Source organism: Acipenser ruthenus, chromosome 5 (genome assembly GCF_902713425.1).
Source record: "Acipenser ruthenus chromosome 5, fAciRut3.2 maternal haplotype, whole genome shotgun sequence".
Classification (NCBI taxonomy): domain Eukaryota; kingdom Metazoa; phylum Chordata; class Actinopteri; order Acipenseriformes; family Acipenseridae; genus Acipenser; species Acipenser ruthenus.
This window is the reverse complement of record NC_081193.1, coordinates 84561644-84577419: the sequence shown is the minus strand read 5'-3', so window position 1 is coordinate 84577419 and position 15776 is coordinate 84561644. Positions and strand designations below refer to the sequence as shown.

General features: G+C 35.2%; 1 protein-coding gene across 1 annotated transcript in view; it reads left to right on the top strand.

Moving 5' to 3' along the window:
- wdr27 (WD repeat domain 27) overlaps window positions 1-15776 on the top strand; it is a 120997-nt gene that overhangs the window by 44035 nt on the left and 61186 nt on the right. Inside the window, exons 22-23 of the mRNA XM_034004074.3 lie at window positions 463-560; window positions 15262-15364. Of these exons, the coding sequence (XP_033859965.2) occupies window positions 463-560; window positions 15262-15364 (201 nt within the window). The remainder of the gene's footprint in view (window positions 1-462; window positions 561-15261; window positions 15365-15776) is intronic.

The window sequence follows — 15776 nt, the reverse complement described above, 5'->3', positions numbered from 1 at the left end:
TTAACATCCTTGAATTGGAAGGCAACATTTAAATCATATATTGCAGTTTTTATTTTGCACATAACTGGTATATGAAATAAAAAATGCAACAATATTGCCCCTAGTGGATGTAAGAAATATGATGCAGTATTTCATACAGATGTTTTTCTTGCATCCAATAGAAGCAGAGTGTTGTAGGAGGACAGGGTAGTGGTCACACTCTGGCTCTATGGAGGCCACAAAGATGCTTTAAATTTCTGAGTTTTAAAAAAGTCACCAGGATATGGTGACTGAAACTGATACAAGTAAAGCTAAACAAGAAGATGATTACAGTACTATAGTTAAGATAAGACATCTAAACCAAGTTGTTCTGTATGTCTCCCTCCACTGGCCGTTCCTAGCTGGAGTGACCACACCTTTTATACCACCTATTATTCACTACAGTAGGTAATTATGGTGTTCCTGGGTGCTTTTTTCTTTCAGGGCTCAGTGTTTAGCACTCAGGGATCAGATGCCTATAACCTCTTCCTTACTACAGCCGTAACAGATGGTATCAAGTTATGGGACTTAAGGACTGTGAGGTAGGCAATTTAATCTTTTCTCTTTGCTACAATAGTTGTAAGATTAGGCCAGTTTACATGTTGGTTTGTTTCACATGAATGGACAGTGTGCGTGAAAGCTTGTGAAAATGTCCCAAATAAGTGAAAGTCTCAATTTCTTATGAGATTCCAGGAAATGCTCATGAAATCAATGCCCACTTACACGAGTTTCTCATGAAAATGTTAATTAGCTCGTTCATGTCCTTTCCTAAAGCTGCTATAAAATTCACATGGGAATACGTAAGCTACCGTGGTCCAAAGATCACAGCAGGGAAATTAATGTTTTGTTTGCAGTATTTCACTTATCAGATTGATGTTGCAGATAACCCCACTTTTTTCTCCATCTTCCTTAGAACTTTGCATAATGTTAATCATACACAGATATAAATGTGTTTGTATCATTGTGACAAGCAGGCTGTAGTGGTGACATCAGACCCGGAAGAAACACACAGTACTGCCAGGTGAAATGTGAATTGCGCTGTTGCACAGTTTAATAAATGAACAAAATAAAAGGTTTAAATAAAAACAGCACACAACATTTGAGGCCAAAATAAACAGACAAACAAAACGGACTAACATTTATTTATTATTATTATTATTATTATTATTATTATTATTATTATTATTTATTTCTTAGCGTCTGCTAATAAATAAATAATAATAATAATAATAATAACACTTAAACAAACAGTGGACTAACAGACAAACAAACACGGTGAGTCAACGTTTTATTAAATAAATAAACCAAAAGATTTAAACAAACAAACAGGCGCGTTGGCCAAACAAAAAAACAATAACGAAACAAGTATACTTTCTATATAGCAATTGTTTCTTTCTCTACGCTCTCTCCGCTCTCCCGTACTCTCCTCTGTACACTCCCCCCGAGGGTAGAAAGCTGCAGGTTTATATACAGTGACCATCTCCTGATTAGCAACAATTAATTAATGAATTAACTCGGGAGATGGTCACCGTCTGCACGAGTTTAGTAAGGATGCGTGACTGTCAGCTAGTTAAATAAATCAGAGGCTGATCAGTCACGCATCCTCACAAGGTTTCTAAAATCTAAAACAATAACAAATGCGCAGCGCTTTTATCCGCACCGCAAACAATACAAATAGTAACAAAACAGTGCACATATATACAGTATATATATATATATATATATATATATATATATATATATATATATATATATATATATATATATATATATATAGGGGCGGGACACTCCGCCACAGCAACATATAACACAAAATACACACAGGGGCAGAGCACATTGTATTTACCAAGTTTCTGTTTAAAACTATTACTAAAAATGTTTGATAAACTGCATTGTGGGCTTGTGAATTGAGGTGGTTACAGCTACTGTACAGTACTTCCGAATACACTTGCAAATAGCTTTCCAAACAACTGTCAAAATGTCTTTATTGTAAAGTACTACTAAGTACTATGTTTAAATGTGTATAACTATACTCCAATGCAATTTCTACTAGTTACTTATATCTGAGCAAAACCTGTGTCCTTCCTCCACTTACGTCCGTTGGGTGTTAATATCCATAAGGGGAGAGGATATGAAGAGGCAGTTTGATACAATGCACAACACAAACATTGTTTAACCCACTCTCAAAATAAAATGTGGTGTGGAATTTTCGTGACTTATTTCTTGGGAATCAACTATACTACTCAATATTCCAATTATTGATTAAGCAGAAGCAGTCATGTACGTACAGCACAAATGAGGATGCTATATTTGGTATAAAGAGATACAAAATAAGCGAATGAAACAAAAATGTGATACAAAATAAAAGTACACCGTCAGATTACAAAAATAAAGATAGCCGTGCATCTCTAATAGCAGGACCCTCTTCATATCGCTGTTGTACAATTCTTGCTGGAGGCTGAGGTAGCTGTTCCTCTGCTTGCCAGAACACCTCCTTACGGTCCGGGCACAGATTGTGCAGGATACAGCAGGCTGTAATAATTTGGGGAACAAGCTTGTGGTTCACTTAAGTACGCTTCAGTAGTATCCACCCCTTTCCTTGCAATAGCCCAAACGCCTGTTCAACCACCACTCGGATTTGGCCCAGTTTATTATTAATAAATATCTCCCCCCTCCTCCCCCCACACACACAGATATTGTGCAAATCAGATCTTTAATAACCATTTACGTCACACATGACGACACATAGATTCTCTCTCCTGACACTGTTCTCTGCTCATGTAAACAGTATTTTGGGGACTTTCACGGTTAACAGCACGAGAGTCTTAAGTGGGCCGTCAGCATGGCTAATTTAAATCTGACCCCCCCTCCCCCTCTCCTTCATTTGCATAGCGTTCGGGGAAAAGTAGGCATTCCAAAGGGAAATGAGAGGATTTACATGTAAACATAAAAAGGCACCACGTCCACGTTTATTTCATGAGAAACAGATGTCTCGAGAAAAGTCAAACACTCAGTAACGTGGCCTATTGATGGCTTTATTGCCGCTGTTAAAAAGCTAAGTTTTATTTTGGAAGAGGTGTGTAAAAGCCATGCACATTACATTTAATACTTGGTGCTGGTATTTCTTTCTACTGGCAAAGGAAATTGTATTGTTAAAATTTATTGTCAAGGATTTTATTTCTTGACAGCTCCAGATATAGTACCCTGGGTAATCTCATTGGTAAGGTCGTAATTTAAAACCAGAGTTCGATCCTTCTAATTTAACCTCTCATTTATTTAGATTAAATATTGTAATGTCTATATACAGTGCTTTCTAATAAATGCATTGCACTAACATGTTTTAAATCAAGGCTTGTGGGTGTGATTGGGGTGACACATTGTCTTTTAAGAGTCTACATTTACAAAGACCAGTGTTGCTTTACATGTAGAATTTTTTTTTTTTTTTTTTTTTTAATATTTCTTAGCAGACACCCTTATCCAGGGCGACTTACAATTGGTACAAGATATCACATTATTTTTGCATACAATTGCATTATTTTTTTTTTACACATTATTTTTACATACAATTACTCATTTATACAGTTGGGTTTTTACTGGAGCAATCTAGGTAAAGTACCTTGCTCAAGGGTACAGCAGCAGTGTCCCCCACCTGGGATTGAACCCACGACCCTCCGGTCAAGAGTCCAGAGCCCTAACCACTACTCCACACTGCTGCCCATTATTAAACATTAAACATCATGGATCCAGCCCCATTTTTTATTTTATTTTGCACATTTAAAAAAATATTTGGATTTTTCCTAATTGTGCAAGGAAACAATTATCTATTGATTGAGAAAATCCATTCCTTACAAATGAAAGTCACTACAGGAGGACAGATAAAAAGTTTTCATACTGTACTTAAAGTAAAATAAATCAGATAAGAGTTCCAGGAGACTGCCATTTGAAGCCTCCGCCAAAAAAAAAAAAAAACAAGCCTTAGATAACCAAAGGTTAAATACATTTTAGAAATGTTTTCGTGATTACATGCAGTGCTGTATTTTTTGTTAAATGAAATAGTTTAGGGCAATTGAAATATTTTACTTTGATAATTATTGGCTTTTATGTGCCTAGTTTTCTTTGATCTTGCATTGTACTAGATAAAGTCTGACGTTACTCAAATGCGTGTGAAGCACATTACCTTCTTATCACTGGACTGATGTTTTTTTTTTTACACCACTGTTTCCAGAGTTACTTCAATGCGTGCAAAAATTGTAAGCCCATCCATCAAACTCAAGTGTTTTACATGTCTTTCACCCAAATGAAATGCATTGACCTGGCACATACAGAAATATAATAACTCAAATATGTATGCAGTTGTAGTATGAAATGTTGACTTGTGGTAATACCATTAAAACAATGTTTTTATAGGGAATTGCCTGGCCAGCCAGGGCACTAAAGAAATGTGTATAACATGATTAATGGTCTTAACTGTGGAGAATGGTCATTCACCTACATATACATCATTAATTATGCCTCACATATAAATACAAAAACAAGCAGATCTATTTTCCTCGATTTATTTTTCCGCACTACCAGTTATCTGCTGCCATAGTAGATACTGAGGTTTTATTGTTGCAGATTGCACTGTAATGCTCATAATTGACAGATTATAGTTCATTGGAATATAATGTACTCAACCACTTCTAACAAAAAAACAATGCAGGTCTGATTTCTCTGTATGAAGTGAACACTAAATCCCTTCAATTGGACTAGCAGGGACAATGATGCGCAAAACCGCAAATGTCTAAGAAATGTTTTTTTCTGTAATTGCTCAAAATAAATTGCATTTGATTTTGTTTTCAGATTTTATTTATTATAATTTATACAATAGTGTCTTTAATTGCAATTTTAATTTTACTCCCTGTTTATTCCCAAAAAAATGTGAATGCATTTGAATATCAAATTTAAGCAATACAAACAAATGCATGTAAAACATTAGGATTAAAATATGTTTGTTTGTTTAAATTGGTTGCAGACCTTCTATGCTGGAGAACTAATATCCATTGAAATATTTTCAGAATTAACATGGATATTTGGTACAGTATTTTTTGGTATTTAATAATAGCATTTTACAATAACATTGCCATATTTGAGCAACTAAAGAACTTTATGACATACAAATTTGTAGGGGTCGAAACTTTGTTGCTTGGCAGGTTTATTTGATAGTGGGCAGACCATGAGTAAAATGCTAGGAACATCCAAGCAAAATATATATATATATATTTTTCTTTGTTAAACCCTTGGTTTGTATGTCTCTCATGTTTATGATGAAAGCAAGGCATATTTAAAGAGAACAAAGGGATTGTAGGCAATACAAAGATACACTGTATTCATCATTGTAACACTTCTGTTTTACTGTTTATTGGGCAGTGATACTAACTGATAAAACAAGGAAGGATCTTCTCCATATATATATATATAGGAAATATGGACTGGAGAGGAGGGCTATAGTGGAAAATTATTGACTCGAAGACTGAGGGCATTGCACCCTGGAGGTAACAATAGTCTTCCCGAGGGGCATTTCATTTGCCACTATGGCTGAGTCTGCAGTACATATTTTATGTATGAATCAGTAAAGAAAATAAGTGAGGCAAGGGTGGATAGTAATTACGACTTTATATATTTTGTTTAAACATAGCTGATACAGCATAAGTAAATAAATGAATAACAAATAAATAACAGAAAATGTTTTTGAAGTTCATACCGCATAGTTATCAAAGTTTTTCTCCATCTCCGTCTGGTTGGCTGACTGCTGCATAATCCAGTTTATATCCCGCCCGTCATATTTGTTTTCGTGGAGTTGAATTTGTTTGAATTTCAGAAAGTCAGAAAACAGTGACAGTGATGTTTTAATCACCATTTTAGTGTCTGGAGCAACATACTTTTGTAGTATGTTTTGTAATTCATTTTCTGTTAAGTCAGAGAATCGCTATTGAGCAGTTTTTTCACATTTCACCATTTTCTTTTGTTGTGAGGAGTGAAGATGAAAGGTGTTCCTTTGAAAAGCAAATATAGATGGAGACTATTGCCCGGTGGTGTAAGGACATTCGGGCAATAGTTCAATCTATATTTGCTTCAATGATGAGGTTTTAACCACTCAGAGGCAGGAATTTCCAACCACTGATATATATATATATATATATATATATATATATATATATATATATATATATATATATAGTATTGGAGTCTCTCGAGTCACCCATGCCATCCCTTCTTAAAACAATACGTTCATACTGTTTCTTGTCAGTGCACATCTTGTCCCATTCTGACTTTAGTCGCTGCCATTGAGAACTGGCTTCATTTCAGGCATAATCCTTTTTTGGCTTTGTTCTTTACAAATCTTTATCAGTTTTACCAGTTTTTCTACCCAAATGGAAATTCCCTTTTCAAATGTCTTTCACTGCTGCAACCCGCTTGCCGCTCAGAGGAACTGTAAATGGATAGACCACTTCCATTTCCTCTCCTTTTTTACCCGCCAAACCCAAGCCATGAATGTTAACAAGCGAGTGAACCCAGGAGGCAACAGCCAAGTTAGTTGATTTGCTTTGTACTGTAATAGAAGGTGACCAAACATTCTGTAAATATAATATAGATAAATTTCCATGTAATCTAAACTGCCACTTCTGTCTCAGTGTTACAATTGAACAATTGCACACAGTGCTCTGTAAATCATTCACAGATGGGTTATGTCTGATGATCTTACTTGGTGACATATTTTCAAAAGCCACACTCTTGTTTGTTTCTTCCAGTTATTTAAAAATATTTGTCTTCTTGTGTAAGAGCCCAGTGCCCGCTGACAACTGTGAGCCATGGCATCCGTTGTCTTTTGGCAAGCTGCTGGTAATTGCAATACATTAAAGAATGGTAAAAGTATTTTCCAGTATTTTGTAGCTTCAAATCTAATGTTCAACAACTTTCCTTTTCAGTAGGATTATTGAGTATTGGTATGAAATGCGAGATGCCTTTGAGCAAAAGGCTACCAATTATGTTAATTAACTCTGGAAAACTGCAGAGTGGATGTGTGCATTTACCATAAGAAACTTATTTGATATTTGATAATATTGCAGGGAGTAAAAGTATTCAGACCCCTGACCAATAACATATTTAATTTAGATATACACGTATCATGCAAATCCAACTAAATGGTAAATTGCAATCATTATTTGTAAAAAAGCAAAGAAACAACAACAAAAGAAAACAAACAAACAAACAAACAAACAAAAAACAGTATATTGCATTTACTGTGAACTACTACCCATTTGCTTTGGTGTATGCCCTTGACCTGGAGTATTGTTAAAAATGTAAGTGGGCCAAGTAGTACAAATGGCCTATTTGGTTTACAAAACAATTTCCTAAGGGTTTCCTTATTTTGAATGAATGAAGTGGAGCTGAAAATGTCTACAATAATTAGATGTTGACAGAAGCAGATTGTTATTAATGCTGTCCATGTGCCTTGCATTAGGTTCTGCAGTGCCTGTGGAGCGCATGGCTTCACTGGAGAATCAGTGCTCATGTTCCCAGCATTACAGTAGAGATGGATACTTGTCCTGCAATGTGGTTATCATTTGTTAAGAAGTGCTATGGGGTGTCTCTAGATGTGTTCAAAATCATCAAAATCAACATAAGAACATAAGAAAGTTTACAAACAAGAGGAGGCCATTCGGCCCATCTTGCTCGTTTGGTTGTTAGTAGCTTATTGATCCCAGAATCTCATCAAGCAGCTTCTTGAAGGATCCCAGGGTGTCAGCTTCAAAGTTATTCTAGCACTCTACAATAGACTGTGAAATGGTATTGTAATTAACAGCCTGCATGTTCACCATTTAGGCCTTGCAAAACAAATAAAATAGCACATACTGATCTTGGGCATCAGTCAACTCGTCAGTGACTGACAAGCAACCAGACTGTTTTACTAATGCCATAATCTGCTTGTGATACTCGACAGCTTTAGGTAAGTATTCACGTCTCAGCTGGGTTGATGAAGGAATCGCTCCACCATTTGCTAGATTCAGTCTGAAGAATTTATGTAACTTTTGGTTGTCCAATTTTTCAAGAGGGATATTTGCACAAACAAACGCCTCTGTCAGGTCAAAATTCAATGTGTTTTGTGCTTCATGGTTTTCAGTGGACTTTTGAAACATGGAAGTCACTGTTTTTTGTTTCTTTGGTACTGCTCTGGATTTCCACCTTTCTCTTTCGGTGAATACTTGAATCTAAATGCCTGTCAACAGATGATTTTTGGTAGTGATCTACAGTAACGTTGCAGGACGAACAAAAGAGCTTACCTCCATTGCTGTGTAAAACTCCTGCTGGATACTGCTTTATGCGATCTGCTGTAGACACATTTTTAGCCTTTTTAAAGACATCCATTTCATTGTTTACAGTGTGTAGCATTTCAATTTCTCTACTAGATTGCATATACAGTCAGCACTCGGATATAAGATACTCAGATACACGTCAATCACGTTTTACCGTCCTTGTATTAAGAAACAAATCAATTCCCATTATATATATGTAACAAATTAAAGCACTTACCTGTCACACGTGATTTCCAACTCTGTCACCAATTTTCTGATACAATGCTCAGCTCTTCAATGTTACAATTTATTTGATTATCCGTCACATCACAGGTTTTTTTATTTTGCAGTTACATAGCGCTTCCTCAAGTTTCACCTGACGCAAAATTCAGCAACAACAAAGCAAACGAGAGCTACTGTAATATAAAACAATCATTAAACATTTTTAGATTCTGTGATGTATATTTTAAAAATCTGTGATCTTTTGTTTTTGTGCATTTTCATTTGTATATGAACGGTGACACTAGGGCCTTATTGAGCACTATATTCTGCAATTTTGAATACTGACTTTGGATACTGTTTTAATTCTGGAAACTGTGTTGTTTTTAAATTGTTTCCTCATGGGTAACATTTTGATTTAATTTTGCTATTGGGTCGTTAATGGAGAATTTTACATACTGCTACAATACGTACAGTATTTAAAAGTATGTACTGTATTACAGTCCACGTGTCCTCTCTTTTGGCAAGTGATATTTTCATAATCATATAATTCTGAATTAAAATACTTATTCTGTTGAAAATATAGAACTGTACCAACAAACCCAACTACAGTACATCTAAACATGGAAGTCTGCTTATTTTAAAACACAGTCCTTTCAGCTATGTATTGTTGACATTGTATCTTTTTTGTGTTCCCTGAAAAACGGACAAGGGTTTTTAGGGGCCAAAATGAAATAATCAAATATGCGTCACATTCTTTTAACTGTCAGTGGTCAAAATTTCATAGGGTCGGATATGTACTGACTGTAGTCACATGACATAATCACTACACAGCACTATGTGCATGCAAATAGCACACGCAGCCACATAACAGCAGAGCTGTACAGTTAGTTAATGTAATTTTTTTGCATGAAATACAAATAATTATGAAATAATGTGTTTCATATATTCTTATATTTTTTCAATATTCTTAAGAATATTGAAAAAATCGTCTGTGAATTTGCTTACACAGGACCTTAACTATAACGCATTACTAATGCATTTACATAATATATTAAGCATGTATTATATGTTTCAAAATTATTTATAAAATACAACTTTTATCGGGGTTACCCCAAAACCACATTGTATTTTTTAGGATTATTTGGTTGTTTGTTGACCACTTCTTTTCAATCTGCAAGGGACGTGTATCCCCAGTGACTTAGATATAGTGGTGACACCAGCAAATATTATGAAACAGGGTTGCATAGTATTGCAATGTTTAGTGTATGTTATTATAATGCTGTCAATTATTTGTGCAGACATCTTTCAACGAGCCATAGACCAGTGGAGCTAAACGATTGCTAATGGGCCTCTTTAAGGACCCCCTCCTAAGAAGTTACAATTTATGGTTTAATTTATTTTGACCTTAACTTTAATTTGACAAGATTCAATATGCTGCATCCATGCCATCACAGCAATTGATATGCTTTGGCAGTCTGGAATCTGCTATTAAGGAAGCTAATCCATTGTGGTACATACTGGTACATAAACATTATATATTATATAAACGAACAACCATGAGTGCGGCCGGTCACTATATATACATATATATATATATAGTGACCGGCCGCACTCATGGTTGTTCGTTTGCCCCTATAACACGGAGACCCAGGACACAGAAATTGAGTTTAAAGAGCTAACACGCTATATTTAATACACAAAAATAAACAAAAAACAAAAATAAACACCTAGCTCCTTCGGAGCTCTAAATACACATTTATGCAGGTCCCTGACTAGCTTGCAGGACGGCTAAGCCATTTACCTGGCATAAAACAAAAACACACAGTTTTTAAGAATACACACAGTACTTCCTTTTACATTGACTGCTCGGAAATAGAGCACACCTTCTGTCTCCTTCTACTCAGCAGTCCAGTGCAGGCTAACTGCACCTCTTAAATACCCTGCACCTGGTTCTAATTTACAATTACTTCCAGGTGCAGGGGATAATTTACAATAAAATAAATTAAACAATTAAACAAACCGTGCATACGCACATGTTTTATGCAGGGAGGATATTAACCCACTCCCTGCTGTGTTACTATATATATATATACACATACACAGTGCCTTGCAAAAGTATTCAGACCCCTGACCAATTCTCTCATATTACTGAATTACATATGGTACATTGAAATTTCGTTCTGTTTGATATTTTATTTTAAAACACTGAAACTCAAAATCAATTATTGTAAGGTGACATTGGTTTTATGTTGGGAAATATTTTTAAGAAAAATAAAAAACTGAAATATCTGTGTGTGTGTATATATATATATATATATATATATATATATATATATATATATATATATATATATATATATATAATAAAATATATATACACACACACACCCCTTGTTATATCGCCCCTCACTATACTGCAGATTCAGATATATCACGGTCGTTTTATTTCATACTGCACACCACAAACAAAAATTTACAAAACAATTAAAAACAAAGCATTAATATTGTACTGTTGTTATCATATGCACACGCATTGCACAGTAACACAAAGCAAATTAAATATCTACTTGCTGAAGCGGTTTTTATTTATGCACTAGCAAAAGTCACAGGGCTGTGACATCAGCTCCCTTGCAACAAGCCTCCTATATTGGATGGAATGGATTCTTTCTATGCAGCAGGTTTGGGCATTTGAGAAAGGAGAGGAAGACTCATGAAATGAATTGAGACTGAAGTTGATGAGAAGCAATTACCCTCTGCTGTACGAATTAAAACGGTGTGCTGCTTTTTATACAAAAAATTAGAAAAAGCGGGTTGTGTAGAGGACTTATATTGGACCCTGACGCCACCAATAAAATTAGGGTGTGGTTGTACAGTATTTGTTATCAGCCTATTTGTTTTTCTATGGGTCTCGCGGCCCTCAATATATAGTGGATTTATATTAGACCCCGACACCCGCGATATATCGAGAGTGTGCTGTATGTATGTGTGTATATATATATATATGTATGTGTGTGTGTGACGGATGGCTGAGTGGTGACGTCAGGCCAGAAGCAGGAACTGAAATCACACATATGTGTTCGGGTGCTAACGCACTGCGCCATTATTTTTATTTTCCAACAAAAATAAAATAAATATTTAAACACAAAAACACTGCTCACAGAGCGAAAATAAAAGTTTAAACAAAAACAAACTCACGAACACTAAAACAAAACAGACCTACGGTCAGGCTGGGCAGTGGCCATCACTGATCCTTATTTTTATTTTTACTTTTGTTTTAGTTTCGTTTTCATTTTCCGAACACCCACAACACTCCACCCAGAGACAGGTAAACTGCAGGCTTTTATGCTGGTGAATATCTCCCGATTAACAACAAATTAATGAATTAATTAACTTGGGAGATTGTCACCTTCTGCACAAGGTCTTCCTAAAACAAAACAAAAACAAAACGCACGGCTTTTCACCGTCCTTTATATAATAAATAAATCATAATACAAAACAATACAAATACAAAATAATACATTTTATAGCAGGGCTTTGCCCTGCCCCTTCTATTTGTGTGCAGGGCTCTTTCCCTGCTGCCCTGCTACAATATGGTTTATGGTTAGTTTAAGCAAAACGAGTAATATTCCCTCAGTGTCTGTAAACTCTTTCCAATTTAAAAATTGTTCAGTGGCAACCACAGACAGACAGTAGACCTCATAAAATATTCCCTGAAATTCCAGATACGTTAATTACATTTGCAATGGAGAAATCTTGTGATTTTGTGGCATTTTTCTCCCAGTTTGTCTTGCCAAGTGAAAATGTTTGATATTTCCCATGGGTTCCCAAGCTGCCATTTTGGTTGCTTTGTCTCAAAGCTGTAATGTATGCCTTTGTAAGCCTAGTTACGTCATGGTATATATTTGTGGCTTTTCTTGTATTTTGATGCAGTGATGTAAGCAAGTTTCTCTGTGGCTTGGAATAGTTGGAGCTATGCAAGGGTTTTTAAAAGCTTGGACACAATGCCGTTTCTTTCCTTCTTTTTAATCAAATGAATTACACTGTGCTTTGCCTTGCTCATGTTAACTTTATTATGGAAAGATATAAACAAAGCAGAGAATGTCCTTTTGTCTTTGTCGGGCATTTATGTTGCAGTCAGTACCAGCCCATTTGCTGAATCCATGCTGCATGCCTAGGTGCTCCGTGTTCTTTTTGTAGTGTCTCCCAGCTTAATAAAAGGTTTTGGGGTGTCAACGGCTATTGAAATGGTTGATGAATTTTAATGCAAATGTGGCTATAAAGCAACAGGAAAGCTTCTGCCAGGTCACATGCATGCATACATACATGTATACATATATATACATCAAGGCTATGTATATTGCGGTAACCAAGCGGCCAACACAGTCTGTAACAGCAGACACCAACACCGACACAGTCTCCAACAGTAACCAAAAGCTCTTCTCAAGATCACGTGTGCATCTGGAGATAACCTTTTTAGAAGAGCAGCCATAGATGATTAGCACAAAAAGATAAAGATTGATGTGTTTGAAAAACTGCTGGATTCATTATTAAAACAGGTGATTTTATTAGGTACCGTGTGCAGTTACAGGAACACAAAAACTTCTTCATTTTGTGTTTTGTATTTAATCTGTCATCATTTATTCCAGATGGTAAAGTAGTTAGTGAGAGACTGAACACAACTCTAATGGTACCTTTTCACACCTTGCATCACAACCAGCAGGGCTCCAACTTGCAGTATCTTCTACTGCCATACTGTGTAGCTGGTGAAGTGGGCAGCTGTTCATTGACAGCAATACAAAAAGGAAAGGTGACCAGGTGGTGCTGGCCTCTTACTTCTGTAATCCAGCCCATGTTCTAGGAAACTAGAACTGAAGAGCAGCTCTTGAACACAGACTTCACAAGTGTCAAATATTCATTGTCTTCCTAATAGTCAAATAATATAAAATCATCACGGGTGAATGGTAAAGTGAATTGCTGTATTACTAAATTGTAGTTTGTCACACTTGAACAAAAGTTATTGTATTACTTGTATTGTAACACTTGAAATGTATTTGCTTACGATTGATTGTAAGTCGCCCTGGATAAGGGCGTCTGCTAAGAAATAAATAATAATAATAATAATAATAATAATAATAATAATAATAATAATAATAATAATAATAATAGTAAAGTAGTAATTAGATGTAGTAGCAACCTACATCTTGAATACAAATCAGGCTCTTTAATAATACTAGTTCACTCTTTTCTTACATACCATAGATCAGTCATTTTGGAAAGTGCTTTGTAACATAAACAGGTATTTCATATATAATCTCACAGGTGAGATAGAAGATATTTTACATTATAAATATTAACAAACAATGTACATGATTAAGTATCAATTACTAATAGATGGTGGCACTGATAGACCTACATCTGTAAAAAAAATCAGAAACAGAAATTTCAATTCAAAGTCTTTCAATCACAAAAAAAATACTTCTAGTCATAATGTTTGTCATTTCAATTATGTAATTGATTTAAGTATTTCATTTAAAACATGCTATGCCAGGGAAAATTACTCAAAAGAAACAATGCTTATGAAAATCTGTTTTAGTAAGTGATAATGTAAACTGCAGCCGCTGCTAATGACATATTTACCATGTGGGACTACAGTTTTTACATAGTAGACAGTACAAAACAATGCAGACATCATTTTTATCTTATAACTTTTCCAACCCCACATATGGCAAGTAGTAGCAGACTAAACTAAATCTATCCGTAGGTACTGTCCAGACATCAGTGGCTTCTGTGGCATTATTATTAAAAATGAATGCCAGCTGTTTAAAACCTCCTTTTCTTCTCTTTCTATTGGCAAATGAACGTGTTCACATAATGTATGTACTGCTTCACTATTAAGATATGCAAGATGTATTATTTTTGTATCTCAGTTCAGAGAATGTATGGCAAAGTGAAAGAAACAGGAGATGATGTAACCACCATAACATATCGCAGCAGGGTACTGAATAAGTAATTTAACTTAATTTTTTATACCAATACCACACTGCCTGTCTTTGACTTTAAAGCTACACTCAGCATTATTTTTTGAAGTGTTCAGTGTCGTGATAAAAGTTGTTTTCTTTCTTAATATCTTTAACAGATGTTTGGTGTCATTTTCAAACTTTACTTCCTCTTTATATAGCTGCATTTTGTTAATTTTTAACTGGAAAATCCTACAAAATTGGACAAAGTGTAGGAAACCCCTTTATGAACAGCTTTTCAAAGTCATTAGCTTCTGTACTATAGGAGAAGGAGGTCTTTTCCGAAAACTCTGGTTGCATCTTGACAACATGAAAAATCACATAATTACCTGCTTAAGTTTTCTTTTCTTTTTCATATTTCTGTGAACTTTACTGGAAGGAATTATAACCTGCTGATAAACAGTTATGAAAAGCATAAATATTTTTGGATTACAATGTTTCCTATCTGCAACCACCAGCACTATTTCTTATTTGGGAATTATCGCCAGCACATTAGCTCATTTACCATATTTGACTTTGTTGCAGTGCTCCCATTAATCAAATACATACAGTACACAAAGTAGTTACATGTGGTAGTGGTGTTGGTATAAACATAATTTGTTCTAACTTACAAAATAACGTAGTTTCCTTCATAAAATCCTGAAATCCTTATTGTTTTGTTCTTGCAGGTGTGTGCGCCGATATGAAGGTCATCTGAATCGCTGTCATCCTTGTGGTATTGCAATTACACCCTGTGGACAGTTTATAGCAACTGGATCGGAAAACAAATGTGTAAGGAAAACAAATGTTTTTGTTTTTATTTCAGTCAGATACAGTGCCTGTAGTAAGTATTCACCCCACCTTGGACATTTTCACAGTTTGTTGTGTTACAACCTGAAATCTTGATGCATTTAAATGGGATTTTGTTTTCCTTTTGATTTACACAACCTACTCAACACTTTCAATGTGTGAAAAAATGGTGTGTGTTTGTGGGGGGGGACAAATCAATTAAAAATAAAAACTTGAAAAGTCTTCATTAGATAAGTATTCACCCCCTTTGCTATGACACTCCTAAATAAGCTCAGGTGCAACCAATTAACTTCAGAATTCACACAATAAGTTAAATGGAACAAAACAACTCCGGAATAAAGTTGTGGAAAGGCTCAGATCAGGGGAGGGTTATAAAAATATTTCAAAGGCATTA